This window comes from Penicillium cataractarum (genome assembly GCF_028827025.1).
Source record: "Penicillium cataractarum strain IBT 29864 chromosome Unknown utg000005l, whole genome shotgun sequence".
Lineage (NCBI taxonomy): Eukaryota > Fungi > Ascomycota > Eurotiomycetes > Eurotiales > Aspergillaceae > Penicillium > Penicillium cataractarum.
In genome coordinates this window covers 1,541,081-1,554,690 of record NW_026622741.1, presented here as the reverse complement: position 1 = coordinate 1,554,690, position 13,610 = coordinate 1,541,081, and the positions used below count along the sequence as shown (strand labels likewise).

At 48.8% G+C, this 13,610-nt stretch overlaps 4 protein-coding genes across 4 annotated transcripts; 2 read left to right on the top strand and 2 right to left on the bottom strand.

Annotated features, from left to right (window-relative positions):
* Positions 1–2,806: 2,806 nt before the first annotated feature.
* Positions 2,807–5,219, top strand: N7496_006227 (uncharacterized protein; the record flags this gene model as incomplete). Its single annotated transcript, XM_056699156.1, has 2 exons — positions 2,807–3,689; positions 3,898–5,219. The coding sequence occupies 2 exons, from the start codon at positions 2,807–2,809 to the stop codon at positions 5,217–5,219; spliced, it is 2,205 nt and encodes a 734-aa protein (XP_056554569.1).
* Positions 5,220–5,883: 664 nt separating this feature from the next.
* Positions 5,884–7,065, bottom strand: N7496_006226 (porphobilinogen synthase HEM2; the record flags this gene model as incomplete). Its single annotated transcript, XM_056699155.1, has 2 exons — positions 5,884–6,786; positions 6,847–7,065. The coding sequence occupies 2 exons, from the start codon at positions 7,063–7,065 to the stop codon at positions 5,884–5,886; spliced, it is 1,122 nt and encodes a 373-aa protein (XP_056554568.1).
* Positions 7,066–9,417: 2,352 nt separating this feature from the next.
* On the bottom strand, positions 9,418–10,710 carry N7496_006225 (uncharacterized protein; the record flags this gene model as incomplete). The annotated part of the gene is made up of 5 exons (XM_056699154.1): positions 9,418–9,694; positions 9,770–9,803; positions 9,858–10,267; positions 10,327–10,481; positions 10,534–10,710. The coding sequence occupies 5 exons, from the start codon at positions 10,708–10,710 to the stop codon at positions 9,418–9,420; spliced, it is 1,053 nt and encodes a 350-aa protein (XP_056554567.1).
* Positions 10,711–11,906: 1,196 nt separating this feature from the next.
* N7496_006224 (O-methyltransferase) lies at positions 11,907–13,199 on the top strand (the record flags this gene model as incomplete). The annotated part of the gene is made up of 2 exons (XM_056699153.1): positions 11,907–12,074; positions 12,174–13,199. The coding sequence occupies 2 exons, from the start codon at positions 11,907–11,909 to the stop codon at positions 13,197–13,199; spliced, it is 1,194 nt and encodes a 397-aa protein (XP_056554566.1).
* Positions 13,200–13,610: the final 411 nt, after the last annotated feature.

Below are 13,610 nucleotides of genomic sequence, written 5' to 3'. Positions count from 1 at the left end.
CCAGTGGGGGGGAAGGAGGAAGAGGGGGGGGGGAGAAAAAGTTCTGGAAGTGGTTAAACACTGGCGGTGAAGGCGCGTCGGGAGGGTTGGAAACAACGTCTTTTTTCGGAGGAGTTAGAGTGAACTGACGAGAAAATGGGGAGCTGACCTCAGAGAGGAGAGCTTAGTCAGCCGGAGCTGGAACCTAGGTAACGTTACCGAGAGAACATGGATCAAGTTTGCTATAGTATAGAGAAAGTACATAATAATAACAATAGTAATGAATAAATATATCTAATTAGACCACGAAAAAGAGTGACCAAGATAATGGTTTTATATACGACTTGACTATCTAAATCATGTAAACATGATGATATACCCATTCAGTGTCGGTAAAGTATAGCTCTCTTGTTCCTCATGTGTATACTCCATCTTGGCTACCTGAGGAGGAAGATCTGGAGAGCCAACGATCTACATAAAATTTGATTCTATACTTCATATTCTTTTTTTTTCGACGTTCGTCACTTCTCTCCAACATAGTGACGCGCATCAGGCCAAGTTGGGGCGAGGTTCTGCTCTAGAACTGAGCCCGAGCAATGCCCATACAAAGTACCCAATATAATCCACACTTGAATCGATCGAGATGGAATTCGACCAAATGAGGCAATATACTATATATTTATTAATGTATACCAGCATGGATATTAGCAGTACTATTCCACATCCTACCAATCGAGTAACCTCCCCCAGAGTTATGTTGGCTCTGCCCTGCGACCGGGATGATTCAAATATTCGAATGAATATACATTTCAGGCATTAAGATTTATAAACCATACCTAGAGATTAAAGGACGCCAAGGAGATATATATACCAATGTGTATGTGTAATAAATAGTCATGTGCACCAATCCCCGCTTGAGCCGATGTTAGAACGAAGACGGATAATCTAGATCGGGCCATGAGAATAGGAATGTGGACTGATAGTTGAGGATGACGTATTTATTCTCATCTAGACAATGGCATTTTATAGCGCGATGGCTTTTTTTGGAAATCATTTCATCATCATCATCATCATCATCATCATCATCATCATCATCATCATCATCATCATTCATTAATTATTCTTACCGCCGTGGATTGACCATGAAGTATGTCCGCGGGGGCCGAAAGAGAGTAGAGAGGAGACGGAAAGGATGATGCGCAGGAAGGGGGGCCGCTTTGGCGACGTGCGCGCGGGAAAGCAAAAAGGCCCGAGAAAAGGGAAAACAAAAAGGTGACCAGCTGATAAGCGATGCATAACCGCCCAACCCGCGCGGCGCCACCGTAGGCGTCACGCCCCACTCCAAGACGGCGCATGCGAGAGAGCGCGCGCAAGGATGTAAGGTGGGTGGGGGAGAACTTTGAAAGGAGAGGGCGAGACCATCGAAGCTGGGGGCCTGGACCTCAAGGGGGGGGGGGGGGCCACTACAATAATGGTAGCACCTTTGCCTCTTCAAGTGGGAAGAAGGTCTATTTGGGGTAGGAGATATACATAAGAAAGTAGGCCAAAAGTAGAGGCCAAAGGACCGAGGGAGGGGGGCGCAGGAACGCCATTGACGCTAGCAGTCGGTTGTCGCCAGTCGGGAAACGAGAGAAAATGAGTCGAGGATGTCTCAGACCCGCGTAGCTTTCACCAGACGGGCGCGCTTTGCTCTTCCGATTGGCGGCCGCAGTGACGCCGGCCGTGCCGATCGCGCGCTAACTCCTCTTTTTTCGCGCCCTTGTTTTTTGGTTTCCTTGTTCCGTCCTTTAGAGGAGAAGGGAGGGATATGGGATGGTGTTAGAGAAAGCAAGGAAAGGACTACAGTATATTCTATACTACTATACTACTCTATAGTAGAAGAAACGTGACTTTACTCTACGGTACAGTAGTATAGTACTAAGAAGGATGGCCTTAGGGCCTAATGGCTCATAGCTAGTGAATTCTTTCTCTTTTTCTACAGTTCTTTCCCTCTTGACATCTCCCCCCCCCCCCTCCCCCTCCCCCCAATCACTCCAATCACTTGCATCACGCCCGTCACGCCTATCACATCCTCCTCTCTTCTTTCCCGCTTTCTTTCTTTTCCTCCTCCATCCCACTCTCCCTCACCCTCCACCCTCTCCACCTAAATTAGGATCCTCTCCTCCTCTCTCTCTCTCTCTCTCTGTATCCTCTTCAATTAAGACTGATCTTCCGGTCTATCGATACCATTTCCGGGCGCTGCTGCATTGAAGCGCGACTCCGTCTCGGCCGTCTCTTATCCCTCTCCTCCCAAACGCCCCACCCCCAGGCGAGGTTACCGCGATCCTCTTTCCCTCCTCTCTCCAACGAGAAATTAAGGAATCCATCCAGAAACAAATTAAAGAAAGCTATCTTTCTCATCACGCCATACACAGTTCCTCGCTCTCTGGTCCTTTTGCCCAGGCCTTCTCCCTCCCTGCTCCGTTGTTTTATCCGCCTCGGCAACTTTCCGCGCGTCTCTGCGTCGTTCGCTCAGGCACCGTCCCGAGTTTCCCCCCCAAATCTGCGGCTGAGACTTTGGACTGGGGGCCGCTCCCGGTATTATTTCCCACCCCCCTCCTTTTATCAAGACCTCGTCTTGTTGTAAGCCTGTTTCTTTTTTCCATTTTTTTCCTTTTCTTTTTTTTTCCTTTTCCTTGCTGGTGTCTTTTCCCAACCCGCTCAAATCGTGGTGGGGAGGGAATCCCCCAGCACTCTATTTACCTTCCCGCTCTTCTTTGTCCTTAATCCCCTCCCTGAGGATCCATTTACTCGTGGGGATTACCCGCCCACGTTTCCCCAAAGAACCATGACGGCTGTCGCAACCGCTCCCGTGATGAGTAACCATGACTCTGGGTCGGAGCCCCGAACAGACCATAGCCCCTCTCGCTTTACCGCGGTCAACGGTAGAGACTCGGTCGCATCAAACCCCCACGGTCCGACTGTGGTTCCTGGCACCCCAATGAACCAAGGGGACAGAGTCGTCGCGGCAGCGCCAGCGCCAGCGGCACCTTCAAGCGACAATGCGGAACCACCGCGCGACAGCTTGGGCGCCCGGGGCGATCATCACGACGACTCACAACGATCCTCACCGTCTGGATCTAACAAACACAAGCGGAAGCGATCGGGGTCGGGTGACCAGGAAGCTCGACAGCAATCAGAACCTGGCTATCATCATCATCATCACCATCACCATCACCACCCTCACCATGTCAGTCGCAGCTCGATTGGCCATTCGGAAGAACTGTCCCCTCTCCATGCCAATGGGGCCGGGCCAGGATCGGTCTCCTCGGAGATGGACTCGATCAATCCGGTCGCCGCCTCGGGCCACCGATCGGATACGAATGAGACGTCACAGCCCCCATCCACGGGCCCTTGGCCCGATTATGACACTCAGTTGATCAGTCAGGCCCAACGGGCGCAACAGATCGATCCCTCCGATGCACACTTGGCCGATGCCCTCCAGCGAGAGGCTCAAGGCCAGGAAAACTCCCGCAATGGGGGAACTGATCGCTCCGTGCCGCCAGCCCCCAACGTGCAGCCTGCATCGTCCCCGACCTATGTCTCTGAGCGCGCTGCTGGGGCTGTTCAAGTCGCACCTAAGCGAAAGCGTGTCTTCAGCAACCGCACCAAGACAGGTTGTATGACCTGTCGCCGCCGAAAGAAGAAATGCGATGAGCAACACCCTGCGTGTGAGTCGACATAATGCCTACCTCTCCCTCCCCTCCCTCTATTTCTCTCTCTCTTTCTCTGCCGTCCCCTTTCCTTCACCGCGTCGTTATGTTGTGACCTCGAACAGGATACATCATCCATGCCCAGGTTCACAGTCTTCAGTATCCGCACCGATAGTTGTTCCCGGATTAGGAAAACATGTCCGACTAACTTTCTCATTAATTCCAGGCAATAATTGTATACGTGGCGGGTTCTTGTGCGAAGGATACACCTCACGAAGTACCTGGCAGAAGCCTTCGACAACGAAACCACCCGTCCCGCTACAGTCCAAGGAAGGTTATCCAGATATGAGCGGCCAGTATCTTCCAGAACCCATTGCTCATCATGACCGGCCACCCGCAGGAATGCCCGATCATATGGAATCGCGGAAAATGCGACCATTAGGGGAGGACAATGAACGTGTCCCTCAACCATATACTACGAGCCCATCCAACAATACAGCACCCAACCATGCGGCATCGTCCTCATCATCGTCCTCATCATGGTCAAAACGCACCTGGTCGGGCCCGGGCCATTCGGCGTACGCACCGCCCGACCACCTGACTAAACCCGATTATCGAGAAGTGGCCCCAATTCACGAGCTTCCTCCTCGAGAATCACATCCGAAGCCAGACTACCCCATGGTTCCTCCTATCCGGGAGTTCTCGCATGCGCCACCACCACCGCCGCCACAGAAGCCCAATAGTTTACCACTGTTTCATGGGACAACCGCTGAGCAGCAACGGCCCATGCCCCCGGCGCCAGCACCTGCGCCAGCCCCAGCTCCGACCCCCATGCCAACATCCGCGATGGACACCAGCAGTCCGCAGACGCAGGCACGGATGGCGCTCAAAATCGAGCATCAACTATCATCCCGTGCAATCAACGTGGAAGAAACGGAAAAGGACAAAATGATTCGCGGCGAACTGTACCGGCCTTTCGATCTCCAGTTAGTGGAAGAGAGGGATCGGTGCAAGCGCGCACTGTGGCGATTCAACAATGCTTGCAATCCACACTACGGGTTAAGCTCGAAGGAGCAGAACCGTCTCCTCAAGGAAATTCTCGTTCCCCCTTCGGGTTCGGTCGCCAATTCTCCCTCTGGAGTCGCGGTGCCTCATTCCTCGGGGTCCATTGGACAGGGTGCGGTGGTGGAATCCCCCTTCAATTGCCATTACGGATATAACATCCAAATCGGAGAAGATGTGATGATACATCAGAGTTGTCTGTTTGTCGACGACTGCGGCATCAGCATCGGTGCGCATAGTTGGATTGGCCCAAATGTCACCTTGCTGAGCTCGATGGCCCACTCCAGTATGCAGGAGCGCAAAGGGTCCCAGAGTCGCTATCAAGGCCGACCCGTCATCATCGAGGAGGACTGTTATCTAGGCGCGGGCTGCACCATTTATCCCGGAGTGCACCTACATCGAGGTGCCTATGTCGCGCCTGGCGAGGTTGTGAAGACTGACATCGTTGCTTATGGGTTCCAAGGATACAAGCCCAGTTATATGTGAATACCCCCTCCTGTCTAGATTTTTGTTCCCCCTTGCTTCTTCTTTCCTTGGGCTATCTTGTGGACGCCACCCCCAGCCCTCTTCTTTGTTTTTTTGCCCTCAAAGGCCCTGGTGGCGAAATGGATGATCAGAGCATCTGACTCGAGTCAATGGCTTCGTTGAACATGTTTTGAACTGTCGCATGGTACAATCATGTGGATCTACCCGGGGTTTTTTTTCGCTGTGATATCTTTTAACCCTTCTTGTCTATTGTCTTTGATGCCATCATGTCTTGATTGTTCTAGCGCTCTGGGTATGTGATTAATGCAATGTATAGATAATCCTTAACTATGAACGATCTCCAACCATGACTTCTCAGGGACATGCAGTATATATCCAATCATGGGCATTAAATAGGTCCGGCTGGCCGAGAGAGGAGGTGAGGTAAGGCCAATGCAGAGGAAGTAAATGAAACAAAATTCGAATGATGACGATAAAATGCAATATTTGATTCGGTCAAATTATGGGTATCTATTTCTTTCTGGAGTGGAGTGATTGATGGCCGAAAGTCTCAGCTCGGGGCTGCCTTCTCCATCCTGTTTTCGGTCACGGAGTGTTATACTACAGAATCCTGCTGGGCATCTATGGCCCTCTTCTTCTCCCCTCTACCTCCTGAAAGTTCGGCTCACAGCCAGTCCAGGAATTCCGGAGCAAAGTAGGTCACCACAATGCCCGCACCTGCTCGCAATATTCCCTGCGTGCTCTCAAAGGCCATCGCTTTCAAGTCGAAAACTCCGGCCTTCGCTCCGGCGTGGATCATTGCAAATTCACCACTAACCTGGTAAGCTGCGACTGGCATATCCTGCGCCAAGTCCTTGGCATCACGAATGATATCTAGGTAGCTACTCGCAGGCTTCACCATAATGATGTCGGCACCCTCGGCGATATCTCTTTGGATCGCACGTCGGGCAAGACCACGGCCACCAGGAGGAAGCTGGTAGCAACGGCGGTCTCCAAATGATGGAACTGAGCCAGCTGCATCGCGGAATGGACCGTACAGGCAACCGCTGAATTTAGCGCTATAGGACATCAGCAGCACGCGATGGGCTATCCCAGCCTCGATCAGTTTAAGCTTGATAGCGCGTACTCGTCCATCGTTCATGTCTGACGGCGCAACACAGTGAGCCCCGGCAACGGCATAGGCTAGCGCGACATCTGAAATTCGATCCACCGATTGTGTATTATCAAGGGACCCATCTTCCCGGAGAATACCACAGTGGCCATGTGACGTGTACTCACAAAGGCAGACGTCGGTTGTGATATAGAGCTGAGGGAAACGAGATCGGAGAAGGCGAATGGCTTGGATAACTGGGCCCGCCGGGTCATCGGCTGCGGTTCCTAGCGCATCCTTGGCCGATGGGTGGAGGGGAACTCCAAAGAGAATCACCGAACGTAACCCCTTCCGAACCAGTGGGGCCAGGAACGGCACCAGACGATTGACACCACGGCGATACTGATTTGGTAGAGATGGAATAGGGGTCTCCTCGTCAGGGTTATCCGTGATAAAGAGTGGGTAAATGAGCATGTCCTAGACGTGACTGTAAACGACAATTCCGATGGTGAAGAGGAAGAGGTGGGGTGGTGATACCTTGGTCAGTTGCCTCTCTGCCTGCCATGACCTGCTCAAAGGGTGACTGTATCCGGCATGTAGCTGGCTAGAGATATCCCCAGAGATGCTCACACTGGTCGCAGTGGTACTGGTGTAGGATCGAGCAGTGCGGGATTGAGCATGCGAGATCTGTGAGGCACGATCGTCCGGGTTGGAGTCTCGGAAGGCGATGTCAGACACTAGGTTCGAGAACGACATGGTGGAGGCTCGTTCGACCTAAAAAGGGACCGAGGGTTGCAGTAAGACCGAGAGGGCTGGCAGTGGTTTTATGGTTTCTGGGTTTTGTGGGGGAGGAGAAGAAGAGGAGCGTGGGCGGAACAAGACAGGGAAAAAATGATCGGCCGAGGGTCCGGCGGGTAAGGCGAATGCCAATCGTTATGATTGGACAATTGGATACCGTATATAGTAGCAAAAACTTTTAAAGGTTAGAATCTAGCGACAGGAGCAATCATCTAGCGAGGTATGCTTCTATTTTCACTCTTTACAAAGAGCCCAAATAGATATCTCTATGGTCTGGTTGATGAGATAATTTGGTGAAGTTCAATCGAAACCGATAGAGCCCCACTACTGTGCTACTGTGGCGTTCCTAACCCGGTGCTCATCCTCTCATGTATTGATGGGCGACTTGAAAAAGGTAATTACTGGGGGATTCAAAGAGACTAATCAGAATTTCATTTCAAAATATTTGTTATACATTTTTATACCACTGAATTAATTTTCATCTTGGCCATGTCTCTTACTACTTATCCAATCGTATCTGAAGGTGACAATCTATATACGCAATTCATGAGAAGATAGCAAGATTAGCATGCGATGCCATATACACGGTAGCTAACTTAGTGATTTGCTCTATTAGATACTCTTACAGATATCTCTAATGTGCCTAGGGCCTAAGGGCCATAAATCGCACACACCCTTCCTCGTGGTTCAACATTTATTACAACCTTCATAATTAATACATATGTTGATCTGCTAAACTATTCTTCGGTGCTCTATAACAGTTGCTCCATCCCGCGCTGGCTTTATGTCGAATCTGTTCCATCAGTCTATTCTACTATCGATTTATCGCAGTCGTTGATTCCATAAAACTCTATATCTCATTAAAAGCCATCGAGTCCTCATTCTACGGACTAGAATGAAGCAATTTTCTTAAGTAAATCTATGAAGACCTATCCTTTTGCATGAATCTAAATATAATTTACCTGGCAGTCTTGAGAAAGGAGATAAGACCATACACCAAATAACTATCTCTTGGAGAAATCAATTTCTTGATCCATCTCGAGACCTAGGGCTTATTACTTAGGGGTCTTTCAAATTATCTGTAACTTCACGCCTTATTATCGTATACCGGTTTTGACTAGGTATGGCCGTGATGTGTTAGTAGCAAATCCGAATGATATTCTTTCTACTACCCTGGTTTACATGATATGAAGGTTCAAATTGTAGGATTTTTAATCAATGAAATAAATCTATTTTTAGTCTATTATAATTGAAAGTGTACAAATACGCTGAAGCTCGAGTATTAGTCTCTTAATAAAATCCTGGTAGTGAATAAGACTGTCACTAGGAACGAACGATTAGGAAATAGTAGTCCGCCTAAATCAACACCGGTAAGCCACTACTTATATTCAAGAGGAATACTACGTTAGCACGTATGTCGTGGTTGCTATCCTTCACAGGTAGAGTAGCGGCAATGTAAGGATTTTCTGGTTCCCCTTTATAACCATTATAGCCATAATTATTATTAGATGAGGTCTGAATTAGGTAGAATTGATCAGGTTAGTAAGATAAGATGAATTAAATGAGGGACGCTGCGATAGGCGGAACTTGCAGAGTTAGCCTAGGAGTTTCGAAGAGAACATATAGTATATAGTCGAATATTCTATGTAGGAATGTTTTAAGCATGCTTCCGTATAAAGGAAAGCTAATCGAAGGTAGTAGTTCCCGGAGTATACGCAATCTAATAATATTCAATATCAACCTTAAGTTGGGGGTAGGTGGTAGGCTACTATAGCTCTATACTATAGATATATCTAGAGAGTTTAGAGCTATACCTACGTCTATAGTAGGATATAATGAGTTCATAACCTATAGCCCTCGAACTCTAGGTCTTATCGCTAGAGTTAGACCACTACAATAGAGGATAATGTACGAGAGCGGCTCCCCTTTAGTAAGTAGCATTTTTATTAATTTAATGGCAGGAATCCTAATTAGGCTAGATTACTACCCAGAAACCTAAAAGATTGGGCTACTTAAGACTAATAGGTAGTTAATAAGAGGCCACAGTTTTTTGATAGCCTATGACGTAGGTAATTTGAAGCAATTTAAATCGGTTCCTAGGGCTCGCATCGTCTAGTCTATATAAATAAGCGACTAGATAATATATAATTTGGGAAAATCTATTACTGTTATAGAAAGATATCCGGAAGGATACTTATAGCTATAGTCTATTTTTGAATTATAATGATCGACGTATTAAGATAAGTTACATACAAAAATCTCAGATCATGTCGGCTATTTCGGACTACGATCTAACCACTACCTGCTTCATCATTCCACCGTTACCTCCCTCGTACGCCATATACCCTGCCGGCTGCTATTACTTTCTTCATCCCCATAGATTTCATTTTTTGTGCTCGTCAGAGGTATATCCGTTCTAAAGGGATTAGATGGATATGAAGGGTTAGATGAAAGCTTGAAGGCGGAACCTGAACGGTTTCGCGAAGTAGTCACGCCGGAGGAACTCTTGGAGGATTTAAATGTCCTGCGAAAGAACGGACGGAGTGTTGGGACGCACGCGGCGATAATGACAACGTTTTGCTCAATACTAAATATCGATGTTAAAAGACGGCAAACCGAAAAGGGAAGGGGGATTTGGGGGGTGGGGGGAGGGAAGACTCACAGGCCCCAGAGAACCAATGGTACCACATTAAAAACTACAGAAGGTTAGTCAATATTCCGAAGAACTATAACAAAAGAGACACACTGACGAGGGTCGATGTGGTCCGTGAATAGGTGCAAATATGTTGCTTTGATGATAGTGACAATCGCTGAAAGCATTGTCAACCCCATCATAACGCAGACCCCGACTTTGGTTGAAGTCGGCATTTGTAGCTTCCAAAATGCGTTGATTGGTACAATGGCCAAAACAAAATCAGTCATTGTCGTATATGCGCTAACCCAATAGGAGAAGTCATCGAAAATATCGGAGCTCCAACATGTGCCCTCGAGGGAATGGTTCCACAACTTCGCCGTCGGCTTGCACTGAAAAAAGACGATAAACACGGATATCATAGCGAATATAACTTGGAAGACGGTCATGGCGTAAAGGAGTCGTGTGCGAAGCGGGTTGGGATCGAGGAGGTGAACGATTAGGATGGCGATGGAGATATTTGGAAAACTGAAAGCACCTACATATTTCACGTTAGTGCCAAATACTCTCTGGTGAGAGATTCATACAATATACCAATATTGAAAGGGAATCCTAAGATCTGCCAGTAAGCTGTTTGTACGTATCGTTCCATGCCATGCTCAGCAACGACTGCTGCAGTGTGTCGACCTAGACCGAGGGTGACCGAATACGAGACAAAAGATGTGGCAATGATACTCAGTGTCTAATCAAAGGTCAGTTCAATCCAGGAAATTGTCTTGGGGATGTCCGTTCACTACCAAAGAGAAGAAAATGAAAAAGTCATCCCACCCAGCCCGTTTGCTCTCCATACGGGCGAATAGCTTCAAGAATACCGCTGCAATTGCAATGCCCGTAAAAACCCACCCGACAGCATTGATCTCTGCCGCCCGTGTTTCGCTATAATCCACATTTGTATCGAAGGCGGCGGCCATGATCAAGAATCACGTCGGACCGCGGAGCTTGGGATCTTACTTGAGGCATATATCGAGGATGGAATCTTAGCAGTGGGCCCCTGGACAATAAATATGAAGAGGCAATAAAGTTCTGCTCAAGATCGCCGTTGCTAGGCCTAACATTTGATCTTGACGGATGATGTTAGTGCTATAGACTAAAGTGTAGTCGGGGCAATGGCGTCCCAGCAGTACGGTCCTGTCCGATCAGACGCCGCCTACATCCTCTCTTCTCCGTATAGAGTCGTGAAATGTGACATGTAATAATCTACCACTGGCATATTGCTTTTGCTCTGCGGGGCTCACTGGCGAGGTTAGTAAATTCTCAGCGCACAACGGAACTCCGCGATTCGAAAATGCGGCGGCGACGCAAGCGAACAATAGGTTCTGCAGAACAGCACGGCCCTTAAACATCACCATCTGTGACCTGTTTGTTTCCCATAGTGGGGTTGGCGGCACGGGGAACGGCACGAACAATTGCCGGTACTCCGCACTCTGTATCCGAGGCACATACGAGTTGTATAGAGCAGGGCGGAGCAGAAGCACCCACTGGCTATCGCTCAGCGACGTAGAGACACGCTATATCCCGTGAAGTATCGTTCAAGTTCACATGAGTATCCTTATTAGCTCTCAACTAGAGACGCCAGGTTGGGCCGAAGGATTCACACTACAATAGTAGTGCAGGCCATAGCGCTACCCGAAAAGGCAACGATTGGCCTTTGGGCCAATACTAGCGCACTCAAACACACGGCAACGATTCTCTGCGCGAGACGATAAGGATTCTGTCAGGGGCTCTTGAATCAGCAAATCTGCCCAAGCTCACTCTGGCAGGAGTCATTCTAGCTTGAGGCCCCACCACCCGTAAACAAGAACATGGTTCGCCCGGTGCAATGGCACCACAGGAGCCAAGTTTGAACTTGCTTGGTAGCGCCACGTGGGTGCTTGAGTCGGCTACTAAGCTGGCAAATAGTTACGCCAATTTTCTGACTACCCCCAAACTAAGTCGTAGAAAAACTGGTGCGGTGGTGGAGAAGGCTTCTCAGAACCATTCAAAGGGAAATTACAACGTATGGGCTTTGGATAGCGAGGTGTTCTTTTAAATAGCCGCTGGACCCCCGAGCAGTGCCTGGTCACTTGATATTCTTCTATCCTCCCAGACTTCAAACCCACGTCCCATCATGGCTAATCCATCCGCGTCTGCAATTCTGGACGGGATTGCGTCTGCACGCACGGCATTTGAAAATAACGAGGCTGGCTCAAGGGAAGCTCTGATTGACCACAGCCGTGCATTGATTGCAGCACTGGAGATCCCCAGTGAATTTGTACAGCGCACCTTTTGGGCAGAAGTGAGTAGCCATTGAATTTTCGGAGCGGCCATTCTTGGCTGGCCGCGACAAGTTTCACGAGTACGCTTTCTTGCAATATTGACATGCATTGAACGATAGCCGGCTCAATCAGCCATTATCCGCCTCGCCGTCGATGTCAAACTATTCCAACATTTGCAGGAAGCGGCAGATGCGGGCCTCACGCCTATAGCTCTATCCCAGAAGACCGGGGTCGATGCCGTCCTTTTGTCACGTCTAGCGAGACATCTAGTGGCAATGAATCTTCTCGCATTCCACGACGGGGCATTCCATGCCACGAAGTTGAGCAACGATCTCGCAGCGGAGAACTTCCAACACAGCATCTCCTTCTGTTACGATGCGGCTCGCCCTTCGTTCAATGGATTCCCAGAATATTTTAAGAAAACTGAATATAAATCCCCGACGCTGGGCGGAACCGATGGTCCCTTCCAGGAAGCTCACAAGACCCGGCTCCTATTCTTCGACTGGCTCGTGGCAACCCCGCCGCACCTCCAGCATTTTGATTCCTTTATGAGTGCGTATCGCGCTGGGAAGGCAGATTGGTATGACTTCTACCCAGTGACCGAGCGCATGATCACGGGCTTTGATTCCTCCGTGAGCGATGTTCTCCTCGTCGACGTCGGTGGCGGAAGGGGTCACGATGTCGCTACCTTTGCCGCGCAGTACAATCCTTGCCCGGGCAGAATAATCCTTCAGGATCGCGAGCCCGTTATTGCTAGCGTGTTAGCTAATAATGTAGAGCAACCCTTCGAGGCACAAGCTCACAACTTCTTCACGCCGCAGCCCGTCAAGGGTGCACGCGCCTACTCTCTCCACTCCATTCTTCACGACTGGGGCGATGATGATGGTGTCAAGATCTTGGAGAATCTGGTTCCGGCACTAGAGAAGGGCTATTCGCGTGTTTTGTTGAACGAGATTGTTGTCAGCGAAGAGAAGCCCACACTAGCAGCGACAAGTATGGACATGATGATGTTGGCGCATTTTGCAGTCAGAGAAAGAACGGAGGCCGAGTGGAGAAGTATTCTGGAGAAGGCTGGATTGAAGGTAGTCAATATTTACAACTACCCGGGGGTTGCAGAGAGTTTGATCGAGGCGGAGTTGGCATGAGGGTAGATTAGATTTCGGCGGCAGAATATATTGAGTGCTCTCCTAAGTAATTTTTGATTCACGCAAAATGTTTTCCTTTTTCAAGGGGGCAAGTGACACTTTTGAAGTTTCGAGTGTTTTGGTAGGGGTTATTATCTCACTCTATCGCGTTCTCCTCGAGGTCATGGCCGACTTCGGGTCGGCGGCCAGTATCTAGGTGTCCACTATTTACATGGAGGATATCGATAAGTAGTTACATGATCGTTTGATGGCTTAGGTAGACTTCTTGGCCCTCTCTCAATCTATCTTCTTTACCTATTGAACTCAGCCTCATGAAAGACTATTAGCTCTAGTCTGTCATATAACTAGATCCTGTTATTTTAGGAAATATCCATGTATCTTTCATTGTTTACACAATTACATTCTAATTGA